This window comes from Odontesthes bonariensis, chromosome 7 (assembly GCF_027942865.1).
Source record: "Odontesthes bonariensis isolate fOdoBon6 chromosome 7, fOdoBon6.hap1, whole genome shotgun sequence".
In the NCBI taxonomy this organism is placed as follows: Eukaryota; Metazoa; Chordata; class Actinopteri; order Atheriniformes; family Atherinopsidae; genus Odontesthes; species Odontesthes bonariensis.
The window spans coordinates 28717027-28729597 of record NC_134512.1 but is presented as its reverse complement, the minus strand read 5'-3'; the positions used below and the strand labels follow the sequence as shown (position 1 = coordinate 28729597).

Below are 12571 nucleotides of genomic sequence, written 5' to 3'. Positions count from 1 at the left end.
GATTACCTTAACCAGAATGAACACTTTCAGAGGAAACAATAACTGAAATAATCTTTGTGGAATACGCCCATCTTAACGGCACTTGCGGTGCACGATAATGAGTGGCTTTGGGCTTGTTGCTTCCAGAATAACAATTAGTTTTAGGCTTATTTTCATAGATCGAGTTGTTTGTATCCGTCACAAGATTCAGCAACACACACTTCAGTGGAGTTCAGTGCAGAACAGGAAGACTGCTGTAAATGAAAAAAAAAAAAGACACATTTTCGGGGTGAGGGTGAAACTGGGCGCAAACGTTGCAGTAGCACAGGGGGAGGCAACGTCATCACTCAAAAGCCGCGTTTCCACTATGCAGTCCGGTACGGGTTGGTTCGCTTATTTCAGTGTTTCCTCTACCATGAAAGCGTACCGGTCCCTTGGTACCCGTTACCATTTTTGTAACCCTTCTGCTTGGGGTACCCAGCACACAGGACCGGTTCCAGGCTCTGCTCTCCGTTGTTGGTGAGGAGGCTGTGCAGCGGGAGCTCGATGGTGCTGTGCGAAACGAAAAAGTTTTCCAGCTGATTGAGAGAGTGGTTTCAACTGGACCGCGAGCCAGTGTTGCATTAAGCTGAAGACGCTTGGAGGTAGTTCGAAATGATGTATGTTATTTGTTATTTGCTGTTATTTGCTATTTACGCTTCGGCACGCACTGCGCCCACCCCTGAGGGTCTCCTTTGTACAGTGGGAACGCAAGCTGACCCCAAAGCGACCCGACCCGTGACGTACCGTTCTGAACCGACCCGTACCGTACTGCATAGTGGAAACGAGGCTAAACTTTGCTCTGTGACATGTCAATGGGCGAGAGGCGGGGTACACACCCTGGACAGGCCGCCAGTCCATCACAGGGCCACACAGAGACAAACCAGACAAACGTCACCTGAAGCCTGGTTGTCTTGACTCACCTTTGCCACAGAGCTCCCTGGAGCTCTCCTTAGGGTGACGTAGGACGAGATGGAGCTGGACTGGTTCAGTCGAGATGAGATGCCTGACAGACAGGAGAAGAATCAACACGTTTAGTTGTAATTGATCTGCACAGTGAAAGGTTCTAACGTCCTGATCAATTAGTAAAAAATAACTGATATATACCTTTACTTAACTGCAAAACTTTCAAATTATTAAGAGAAATTACATTAATTTCAGACAACAATATCACATGATTTGAAAAACTTCTCAACATTCCAGATGGATGAGCGCCTCCAAACATTAGGCTCCTCTTGTGCTAATGATGAATTTCATAACTAAAGGATGAGACTGGAGAGATCTTTACAGTATTTTATACATTTTCACTTATGAATCCAATAGTCAAGAGATGTTAAATTTCTTATCAAAATATGCATCTTCCTGAACACATGTACACTTATAAAAGCAAAGTTCAGCTATTTAGGAATAAAAGGGGAAGTTTTTTTGTTTTTTTTAAACCTGGACTTTATTTCTGGCATAAAATGCGTTCATCTACTCACCGATAACAGTTTGGTGAAAGTCGGTGTCCTTCGGAAGATGTTTAGATCCCTCAAGATCCACGTATATCCATATAACAGGAGAGAACAGGGCATCGACAATACAGCCTCTAAATAAGGCATTATCTGTCTTTATTTCACGGATACTTTAAGCTGATTGAATGAATGAACGCGTACTATTGCACTGTTAGCTCAGAGCTGTCGTGTTGTTGTTATTGGGGGCTATCGGGGGGCTTATGGCGCTTTTATACACACACGTCTACTGGGATGACGTCATCGCCGCGCGCCGCTGCAGCACAGCTCATTCACTCCGGTAAGGAGTTCATTCATTGTATTCATTGTGTCGATGCCCTGTTCTCTCCCGTTATAGGCAAGGCAAGGCCTATTTATTTGTAGAGCACAATTCGTACACAAGGCAATTCAAAGTGCTTTACGGCTACATAAAATCACAAGGCAATAAAAAATAAATGAAAAAAACAACAAAAAAACATAAAAAATAATCATTAATTAATTAATTTAAAAGTGAAGAGTGCAGAAAAAATACTTTCAGGTGTCATATGCACAGCTAAATAGAACTGTTTTCAGCCTGGATTTAAACATTGTCAGAGTTGAGGCCTGTCTCACGTCTTCTGGAAGACTGTTCCAGATTTTAGGAGCATAAAACTGAAACGCAGCCTCACCTTGTTTCGTCCTGACTCTGGGCACCAGCAGGAGACCCCTCCCTGAGGTTCTCAGAGCCCGAGCTGGTTCATATGGATATACGCAGATCTGGAATAATCTAAACATCTTCCGAAGGATGCCGACTTTCACCAAACTGTTATCAGTGAGCAGATGAACGTATTTTATGCCAGAAATAAGGTCCAGGTTTAAAAAAACAAAACAAAAAAAACTTCTCCGTTAATGTATTGCTTGCAGAGAACACGTAATCAAGTAACCCCATGTTTAACATCACACTAAGTATTAAAATCAGAAACAATCATCACAATACATCTTTTGCAAAAAAACTAAACCAGAATAAATGGTTCTACTTCGTATAGATCCATCATTTAAATTCAACCTAAGCTGTGGTTTGGCTGCTGTAGAAATCAATGGGTTTATGTCATAAAATGGTATGCTTAAAGTACCAAAAACAATTCCCAGCCAAATGAGCTGCATATCCATTCAACATGTCCCCCCTCAGATACCTTTGCTTGGGTAATACTGGTAGTCAGTGTCAGAGCCTGCACTGTGGTGGCCGATTCCTGGCAGCTCTGGCTCACTCAAGTATGATCTCAAGTCAGTCTGAAACGGAGAGTAAACAGGAAGTTGGACTGGTGGCTCAAGTCAGCGGGTGTTTGAAATGATGCTGATCACTAAACAACAAACCAAAGAGACTCAGCAGATGGGAGAAGCATCCTTTAATTTGTCCAACTGCGTGTAGAAGCTTTCTACTGAACAAACACATCATGATGGAATAAATGACAGTATACCTTACAGTCGCCGTTGGCAACATACTGCCCGCTCTCCCTGTCCCTCTTCCTCTCATCTGATTGGCGTTTGAGACCTCGCACCGACGTGTGACGGATGACCGAAGCCTCTTTGGGTAGAGGTGGCACCACAGGCGGCGTCTCCTCGTAGTCGTACAGTTGAGGCAGCGGTGGCCTGGGGGGGGCGCTGTCCTCTGCCTGTGCACCAATCAAGCCCAGAAGGGATTAGTATTTTACAACTACTGCTGTATAGGTTGCTGATATTAGAACTCTTCGGCCCAATCAGGCTACAGGTCAGCAGCAGCAGCTGCTGAAATTTAACATAAAGGCAACTCTGAAGATTGTGCGAGCAGTGAGGTGGCACTCACCCACTTTGGCACGGTGCTGTGAGGCAAAGTGTGGGAGAGGGTGCGAGGAGGAGGCTGAACATCTGTGCTGTGAGAAGGCACTGCAGAGTCTGACACCGAAGGCACTAATTTCCTCTCTGTTGGGGCGTGTGAAAAATCAAGGTTGAGCTTTTTGTTTTAGGCAGATTTCTAAGCCATCCGTTTAAACGAGTATACTTTATTTAAATCACAGAGCAGCTGTTCCAGCTTTATGGAGCATGTACAAAATTTCTGTTTGCCGCATTCTTCCCACCTGGGTTCTGAACGGAGTCAATTGTGATCTTGTAGTTGGCTTTGCTGGCACTAAGTCCGGCCATCACATCCTCAATCCTCCACAGCTCACGCTTCATCTCAGACTTTTCATGCTGCGCGATAAGACACGGACACAAATACATATAAAAATTCCACTCGTTTTACCCTTCATTTGTCCTTTTTACAGCTGGCCGGGTGTCATTTAGTTGTTTTTGAAGCACACTGGACTATTTATACTTTGCACGAACATAGTTCATGTAAAAAAAAAAAAATTCAAATATGAATTTTTAGCCATTATTAGATATAAGTGGCAGGAACAGCAAACTAAATACAGTTCTTAAGTGACAGATACATAAATGAAAAAGCTAATTTTGTGGTGAACCTGCTCTTAACTGCAGTACCAGGTCTCACCTGTGGGGTGGCGCTGTGGTCCATGTGTGCCTGCAGTGCCGTCCTCAGCTGCTCCACTGATTCCTCAAGACTGTTATACTCCTCCCAGGCCTGTGCCATCTCCTGCAAAACCCCAACACACACGAAACAAAGTCTGAGGGTAGATGCAGTTTTTTTTACATATTTTCTGACATTCTTTAGGCATAAACAATAAGAAACATCAAACATCTTAACATGAAAGGCAGCTGTACGAGAAACATTAATAAGGCAATAATTCAACATTTCAGTGTTAGCTGCATGAGCCGACATGCTAAAACAGACATAGATACCGTTGAGAGGCGGGAAATTTGTGCCCTGATGGTCACCAGATCCTCCTGCAGCAGCCTCTGCTGGTAGGCAATCTTGTGGGTGTGAGCCGGCTGCTCCTGGTACTGCTCCAACTGCCGGTGGGACACGTCCAATACTCTTTCCAGCTTGTCCTGAAAAGGCAAGTGGTCGAACAGCATGACAACCAGAACAACAGGAACCTGCTTTATTTGATGGTTGCTTAATAAATAAGTGTTTGATTCATTCAAAAAGGCCTCCTGAGTGGTCTGAAAGAACTCCACTTTCTGAATCACTGTATATATTACAAAACTCTGCTGTAATAAAGTACACTTTATCCTTAACTATGTCACCATCAGTTGATATTTCTTTCAGTTCTCTAAGCTTTCAGCCTGTAAACTAAACTGACCGACTGAAATCAGACAATAAAATGAGCCGGTACACTTGGCTCAGTGTGCACCTTGTCATCCTTCAGAGAGCTGATCCTCGCCTCGAGATCCTTGAGAATCTTGTCCTGCTCACATAACCGACTCAACTTCACCTGCAGGGGGAGACACAGACTTGAGCAGGAAGGGAGAAAGAGGGAGGACTGAAACAACTGCATGCTCTCACAGATAAAACACTTCCCAAGTGCTAATCAGAGTGCGTGTCTGTGCATTGACCTTTGACAATAAAGTGGCTCATTTACTTAATTAAATTCCCACTGTCTTTGCAGCTGCCGTGACCGTGTACGTTAATGTCTGAGTGCATGCATGCAGGTCTTGAACACCTTGTATCCACAAACCTTTAGCTTCTCTGGCCTTGAGAGGGCGTAAACCTGTTTACTGTGAGTGAACCCATTTAACAAAGTGGGTGCAACCCACCTGACACTTTGGATTACTGTGTCAGAGCCTTGTTACAGTAACTGATTCCCAATTCAACCCAGCCAACTTGAAGGCAAAGGTGGGAACATGTTCTCATGCTGTAGTAAAACCGCAACGCCACAACATCTAAAAATAAAGGTTAACTAAACAGCCTGATGTGAATGAGCTCCTTATCCGTGTAAATCTTTACGTTCAACACCAGTTTTTAGATTCCATCAAATAAATTATTAATCCACTTGCAATCTCCGTGATGATGCTGTTATTGAATCTAATCAAATATTTATCGCAAACATTGTGCTCATAAATTGTTCAGGCAGTTGTGTGTGCAGCAAACACTGAGAAATACTTCCATAAGAGAAAACAAGCCTCTGAAAAGCTTCAGGGAACCGTTTGGATCATCCAACTGAAAGAGTAGCAGCATCTACTAATTAACACTCGCTGGATGCCGTTGTTACCTTAAAGCGAGGAGTAAAAGCTTACAACATCCTCCCACACTATTCTTCAATCCATATTTTGTTTTGCCTTCAGTTCCCTCACTTTGAACCCAACTGAATCATGACAGTCAGGGCTGCAAGCTAGAATTTCATGCTCCCTTGTCTGGAGGGGAGCAAAACCGAACAGAGAGAATTCATTCCTAGTACTTAGTTGATTTAATTAGTGCAAATGTACAAATATTTAAACTGTTACTGAATATGTGTTTCCATCAAATTAAAATAAAATTCCAAATGTGTTGTAATAGATATATTAGCCGATTGATTAGACCCTTTTTCAATTTAACTATGTAACATACGGTATGTATTCTAAATTTCAGTGCTGAATCAGCCACCAAACTCCAACACTGGTTGGGATCTATTTTTTTTTCAACATTAAATTGCAGCATAAAATAAGACAAAAACCACACCTTGTTCCATTCTATGAAGCAACATCATAAACCATAACCTTTTTTAACAGGAAGCCACGCTCTGTAATGCTGTTGAGAAACCCAATTAACCGGCAACGAGTCAGAAGCGGAACCGGTTTGCAGTTATGCATCTTATACTTACATCCACATCACTTTCTGCAACCTTGACAGGTTTCCCTGACTCCTTCAGTGTCTGACTTCCAGCTACCTGGAAATTTCAGGATAAACATTTCCAGATGTTAACTATGTGCTAAAACAAAGCGTCTGACTCCACGGTACATTAGTGTTGAAAGAAAGGAGGTACGGAACACAGAGAGCAGCTGTAAACTATTACAAGGCAAACTATCTGCGACACATTCTCTTGCCCTTATGAACATGACAATATGAGCGACTTCTGGCACACAAAATCAACTCTTGCCATGAACAACACAGTGGCTATGGAGACTTTGAAGCCCTGCACAAAATGACTTGCCCATAAAACGTCTATGTCCTCTTAAAAAAAAAAAAAAAAAAAAAAAGGCAAGGTTAAACAACTTTTTAAAAAAAAAAGATACAACAACTTAATAAAAACCTGTTGTATCTTTTTCTTTTTCTCGAGGAAAACATTTTTCGGGGAACAGACTCGACTGTCAGAGCACAGGTGCTCACTCAAGTCTTTTATTGGGTTCTACTTGCTGGTTTAACAGGGTAAGAAAAACAGCACCTGCAATTTTGAAAATAAGATAAATGATAAAATTCACCGACAGCAGCTCTGTCTGATGCTTGGATGTGATTAGTTTAGTAGTATACGAACTACTTTACTGAATCAATGTCAAGAAGGTGCAGCGTTTCAGAGACGATGGTAGAAGCAGCTGGCTTTTCAACCACCGGGCCACAGCCACAGCCACAACACATGCACTGCCGAGCCATCCCATGCCCAGTATTCAACAGCGTCGTCAACATCGCCACATGTTGGGAAGGTGGTCTGCAGGAATCTACAAATCCCATTTCCAGAAAACTTGGGAAGTTTTCTTAAATGCAGCAAAAACTTAAATCTGTAATTTGTTCAATTGTTTGAACTTTTATTTATAGATAGACTCTAGTACAAAAAGAGCGTCTTCCCCATCCATCCATGTTCTATACCCGCTTAATCCAGTTCAGGGGCTGGAGCCTGTCCCTGCTCTTCACTAACCAGCTTCATTGTATTTAGAAAATACTAAACATTTAAACTTTGATCCCAGCAACCGACTCAACCGCAGAAAGGCAAATAAATACAGAAAAGTTTAAAGAACTAGTAAAAGCTGTTCCTGCGAAACAGCAGTGAGAAGGCTGATAAGCTGAATGGGGATAGCTGACCATGCTAAAAAAGCTGAAAATTGTAAAAAAAATTTAGCTGAAGTCAAGTGAGTAATAGTTCAAATGGCTGCAGTGTAATATGTAGCAGAGGAGTGGAAGAGAGATGTCCTCACAGTTATAGGAATGTGTGGAAGCAGCTGCGGCTTAACGAGCTCACTCCCAACAGAAAGAGCAGAAATGGGCTGAAGGGATACTATGACCTCCTGTGAGAAAACTATAAGAGTGAGGAAAATAATTTGAAGACCGTCAGCACCAGAAGGGTGAGAGGAACGCGGTAATGTAGTTTTTATTTCAATAGAGTGAAAAATTTTCAAACGGCAGCGAGTTGAACACACTTGTAGCTGTCTGCTGTGTCATACCAAACTTTCCATTGGAGTTAGTGAGAGAATTTTAAAGGTTTCTTTCGCTTCAAGGCTCATAGCTGAAATTATGTAAATGTGAGCTCTTAGGTAGTTACATTGGCTGAAAGAGGACAAATTTTCCTACATTTTAAGGTATAATTTGTTTCTGTAAGTTAAACTGAAATAAAGTTAGAGGAATTTGTTTGAAAAAATGAAAAAAGCTGAAAGTTATCAGTGCTCACTGATGGCTACTCATTCATAAAAGTCAAGAAGGAGCAAAAATGTTCATGTTTTTGATACTGATGTAGTTATCCGCCGAAAAACGTACGGAATAATAACAATAAAGAGAAACAGGAAAGGAATGCTTTACAGCATTCTCACAATAAGTAACACTGTGATGGAAGAGTCGGGAATCAAAAGGAGTATTTGGTGTCAGGATTGGGTATAAAAGGAGCTTCCACCAAATGTTTTTCCATTTGCACTTTTTCACTCTCACCACTTCATGCAAAACTCCATCGCAGTTTCAGAAATCTTTTTTTTTTTAATTGCCAATGCAAAATTTTAAAGAAATCTGTAGCTTTCAAGGCCGAGTCCAGAAACTCCTGTTGGACTGTTGGATACATACAGCCTTGAAGCCCTCATGAGGCACTACACGAGAAACCGTTATGCTGTCATGGTCAATATAGCCACATGGGCTCAGGAGATCTTTGGAAAACCAGTTTCACCCAACACAGTCTGGGGATGCATCCAGAAATGTCAGTTAAAACTGTATTATACAAGGAGGAAGTCGTATATCAGCTCTGCACAGAAACACCACTCTGGGCAAAAGCTCAAGTGAAACGGACAGAAACCATGGACAAATGCTTGGTTAAAAAGTGCAATTGAAAGGAAAGTCGATGTGACAAAATGAGAAACGTGTTGCTGGCATCAAATCCGACTTATGTCCTACGTTTGTATTTTCAAAATAAAATGAAAATAGTCAATGAAGACAAAAAAAAGAAAGAAGAAAAAAGAAAAATCTTTTCCTTTGTACTTGTGTAAACAAAGGTTCAAACAAACTTACCAAATTACAGATTGAAGATTTTTTTGCATTTTAGAGAACTACCATCACATGGAGATGAGAAATCTGGTACCATTCAAGCTATGAACAGAGTGCTGTTAAGCGATGGGATGGGTTTCTAAAACACAGACTCTCTAAACATGGGAACGCACACTCGCACACACGCAGACTATGGGCGTGCGTCCCTACTCTGACCACTGTACGAACATGCACAAGCAGAAATGCACACATATACAGTGACAATACAGCTCACTTTATACCTTTCAATTCAGTACACATACTAGATACAGACACGCACATACGTACGCACATACACATAGAGCTTACGTTCATTAGAGGCCTGAGAGGCCCAGCAGTGCAGTGCAGTAGTAAACTGTGAACTGCGAGGATCAGGGGCTCTAGAGCTCTGATCTGGGAGTCAAAAATCACAGAGACACAGAGCCGCAGTCACACAATGGTGGCTGCTTTTATGAGATGCTTCTAAAACCACAAGAGTTAGAAGATCGCTGGAAGTATCTGCGGATGTTTAGTACCACACAGACGCCCTAACGTCTCCAGTTAGCCACAGCCTTTGTAGCTGTCTTGGTTGGACTGCTCAGCGTCGGCCAGAGTGATTAAAGAGGTTGTCAGTAAGAAGCACCAAGTGTGTTAATTTGAGCAGGAGACATTTCAAATCAGAAAAGTTGCAGTAGAAGTAGAATGCACAAAAATCAGGGAATAAACTCAGTCTGACATCATCTACCTCACCTTTAGGTCCAGATACTCCAAGTCCTTCTTCAGCTGCATGTAGGTGTCATCAGCCTGGAAGGTGACATGTGAGGGCGGATTACTGATGTGTGTAGACAAGAATGACACAATTTACAATCTGAAGCATCAGTCACAATTCTTCTGGGAAGATGGAGTGAAATTTCAAGTAAGACATGTGGACTGGTGTTATGTGTCTGCGCCAACATGCATGAAGACAAAACTTATACATACAATTAAAACGTCAGTCATTTATTCAATCTTTGGAGAATTTAACCACGTAGACAACAACAGACAAAAGAGCAGCACAAACCAGACCAATTAAAGGCAGCGGATTTAGAAACATCACTGAATTCATCTTACGTCATTCAACAGAAACAAACCTCATCACAGCCAGAAATAAGAGTCAATGATCAAAGGACCAAACTGACCAACACACCCACAGTCTGCCAGTAAGCTAAAGCATGGGATGGTTTTGGGACGTCGAAAAGATAGAAACACAACATGCTATGGAGGGTTCACAGTAAGTAGAAGCACGATATGAAAACTGATCAGCCAAGAAGTTCACATGGGAAAGAGGTGGAGGGTTCTCGGCAGCCAGGCCAGCGTTCACTGATGATAAAGCAAAGGAGCTTTTTTTTTTTTTTTTTTTTTTTAATGAGAAATTGCCACTAATATACTGACATTTGGCTTTTGGGGCTGCTGTTGTTTTTGTTTAGTAAGTATTTACAGTTGGGAACTATGAAGTACTGGATGAGGTGGCAATCAGGTTGGGCCAAGAGTTTATCTCTGAAAATAACCCTCATGCTGTAATATTTGTTTAGTGAGTAATAAGAAACAGTGAGTTGAGTTCACGCCATTTTATTTTAATCACAGGATATTGGACACATCGCATGTTTGCAACGGGACAGACTGAAAACCTGGACGGTCCAAGCATCGTTTGATTTGATCCATTGGTGTTGGTGTTTGGGAGCTGTGATAATGGAGATTAGCATGGGACACCATTGTCCAGTAAAGTGTAAGTGGCATTTTAGTATTATAATATATTTCAAATATGATTTAGCATGATCTCTGTTAGGTTAGTTTAGGTTAACTGGTGTTTCTTAAGTGACAGTAGGAGTGTCAGTGTTGCGTGGTTGTTTGGCTCTCTGTGGCCTTGTGATATAGAAACTGGATGGTTGGATGATTTTGTAATAAGGGAGCAAAAATGTTTTTTCTAATATAATTTCAAGATTGTTATAGACAGAAAATGGTGGCGTAGAAGGAAGTTTAAAGACTTCATATTATCATTTCATAGTAATCCGTGGGCATATTTTGAGGCATTTTCTGAAATAACTACCATTCCTGACAGTGGTTCTAGAGGAAATGTTTATCCCCTGAGAACTACCCACAGGAAATTTAATGTAAACACAGAAAAATCGTCTAAATATTTAAATTATCAATGCAAAAAACCCAATTAATCCATAAGATTAATCAAATGGCAGAAAATGGATTGTTTAGAAATCTTAATATTATGAATGTTTTTAATGTAATGCAGCCATACACAATGTTTAGTGGCAACCTCTCCCAGCACCTGAAAAACATGAGGGGCAAACGGGCAGGCACGCCCCCACCTGGGTGTTGCAAGTGCCAAGTGTAGCCAAGAGGCCCACATGTCCGAGGTGGGACACAGGAGAGGGGCCGGCGCTGAGGAGGGGACTGGTGCTAGTGGTGGTAGTAGTGAAGAGGCGATTTTGGTGGTAGGACTCTTTGGGACCATTGAGTCGTTGGAGTTGGGTTATCGCTTGCTGGCGTGCGTAGGCCATCTTGGCCTGGTGGCGGCGCAGCTGAATGAGGAGCAGAGTGAGCTCCTCAGGCTGTCACGGGCACCAAAGGACATTCAGTCTGACAGATATTAACACCAACCACACATGCTCAATAACACCTCTCCACTTGTTAAGAAGCAACTTTCCTTTCACGGCACTAGAAACCAAATTTTCTTCTGCAGAAGCAGAAGTGCAGCTACATTTAGGATCAATGAGGTTGAAACAAAAGGCAGCCTCACAAGAACTTTATTTGACAGGCGAATTGGGAGCTTTTCCCCAAAAATCAGCGGCCAAATGGTCATAGCAGAAAATGAATCCGCATCTGCTCTTTAATCTCTTGCGACACTGACAGCCGCTGAAACTGGACACAAAAAGACTACCGCGAAAATAACATTTTTCCTTCAATGTTTTCTACTTTCAAATAACTGAAAATAAATGTAATTTCAGTAACTTTACCAATAACTGTATTTACCACTGAAACATACCGTTTTGCCGTGAAGGCTGGGTGCACTGACTGTGTGTGTGATGTAGCCTGATTGAGGCATAGAGCGTCTCTCAATAGTAGCGGCCTGAAACACACAAATAAACACATTTACAGAAGTTATTTGAAAAAACAAACAAACAAAAAAATCAAAACATCACATTGAGTATTATGTGGATACAGAGTTATTACAGACTCAATGGGGTCTTGCTGTGAACACAACTACTGCAGCACAACAACGGCAAGGTCGAAATAACCAAAGGCAACAAACATTTCAGAAAATACAATGTAAAATACATGAGCGCCACTGTTTGTTATCTATGGGCAAGGTGCCAATGATTGTGTGTGTATGTGTGTGGGAGACTGGAGGACACGGTTGCATAGTTAACTTTAATGTAAAAAAGTACTGTATTCACACACAACGGACAGTTGCTGTTTTTAATCATTTTATATAAATGCGGTGAATGTGTTTTTTATGCAGATTATCTATATTCAACTGGATATGATGTAATTAACTCATTTTTGGTTTATTTTTTGCCTGACTTTGTGCTGACTGGATGTCTTCAAGATAAGTATGCAATCATAACCAAAGTCACTTTACCACCAAATCCTGTCTGAATGCCCAATATCTGATATTGTTGCCACTGACAGTGTAAAAAAAAGAATAATAATTTGCAAGAACACAAAAACAAGCAAGATAGAGTACATTCTACCAAATCCATGCAAT

The 12571-nt window shown here is 41.6% G+C and overlaps 1 protein-coding gene across 9 annotated transcripts in view; it reads right to left on the bottom strand.

Moving 5' to 3' along the window:
- Positions 1 to 12571, bottom strand: part of LOC142384308 (pleckstrin homology domain-containing family A member 7-like) — a 127663-nt gene that overhangs the window by 6847 nt on the left and 108245 nt on the right. For 4 of the 9 annotated variants that reach the window (XM_075470451.1, XM_075470453.1, XM_075470454.1 and 1 more), the window contains 12 exons: positions 11849 to 11932; positions 11172 to 11414; positions 9562 to 9615; positions 6221 to 6286; positions 4775 to 4855; positions 4320 to 4469; positions 4012 to 4113; positions 3602 to 3713; positions 3331 to 3446; positions 2966 to 3160; positions 2681 to 2777; positions 942 to 1024 (listed from right to left, as the gene is read on the bottom strand). In XM_075470451.1, the coding sequence (XP_075326566.1) occupies positions 942 to 1024; positions 2681 to 2777; positions 2966 to 3160; positions 3331 to 3446; positions 3602 to 3713; positions 4012 to 4113; positions 4320 to 4469; positions 4775 to 4855; positions 6221 to 6286; positions 9562 to 9615; positions 11172 to 11414; positions 11849 to 11932 (1383 nt within the window). The remainder of the gene's footprint in view (positions 1 to 941; positions 1025 to 2680; positions 2778 to 2965; positions 3161 to 3330; positions 3447 to 3601; positions 3714 to 4011; positions 4114 to 4319; positions 4470 to 4774; positions 4856 to 6220; positions 6287 to 9561; positions 9616 to 11171; positions 11415 to 11848; positions 11933 to 12571) is intronic. The other 5 variants (XM_075470458.1, XM_075470460.1, XM_075470452.1 and 2 more) reach the window with 4 other exon arrangements.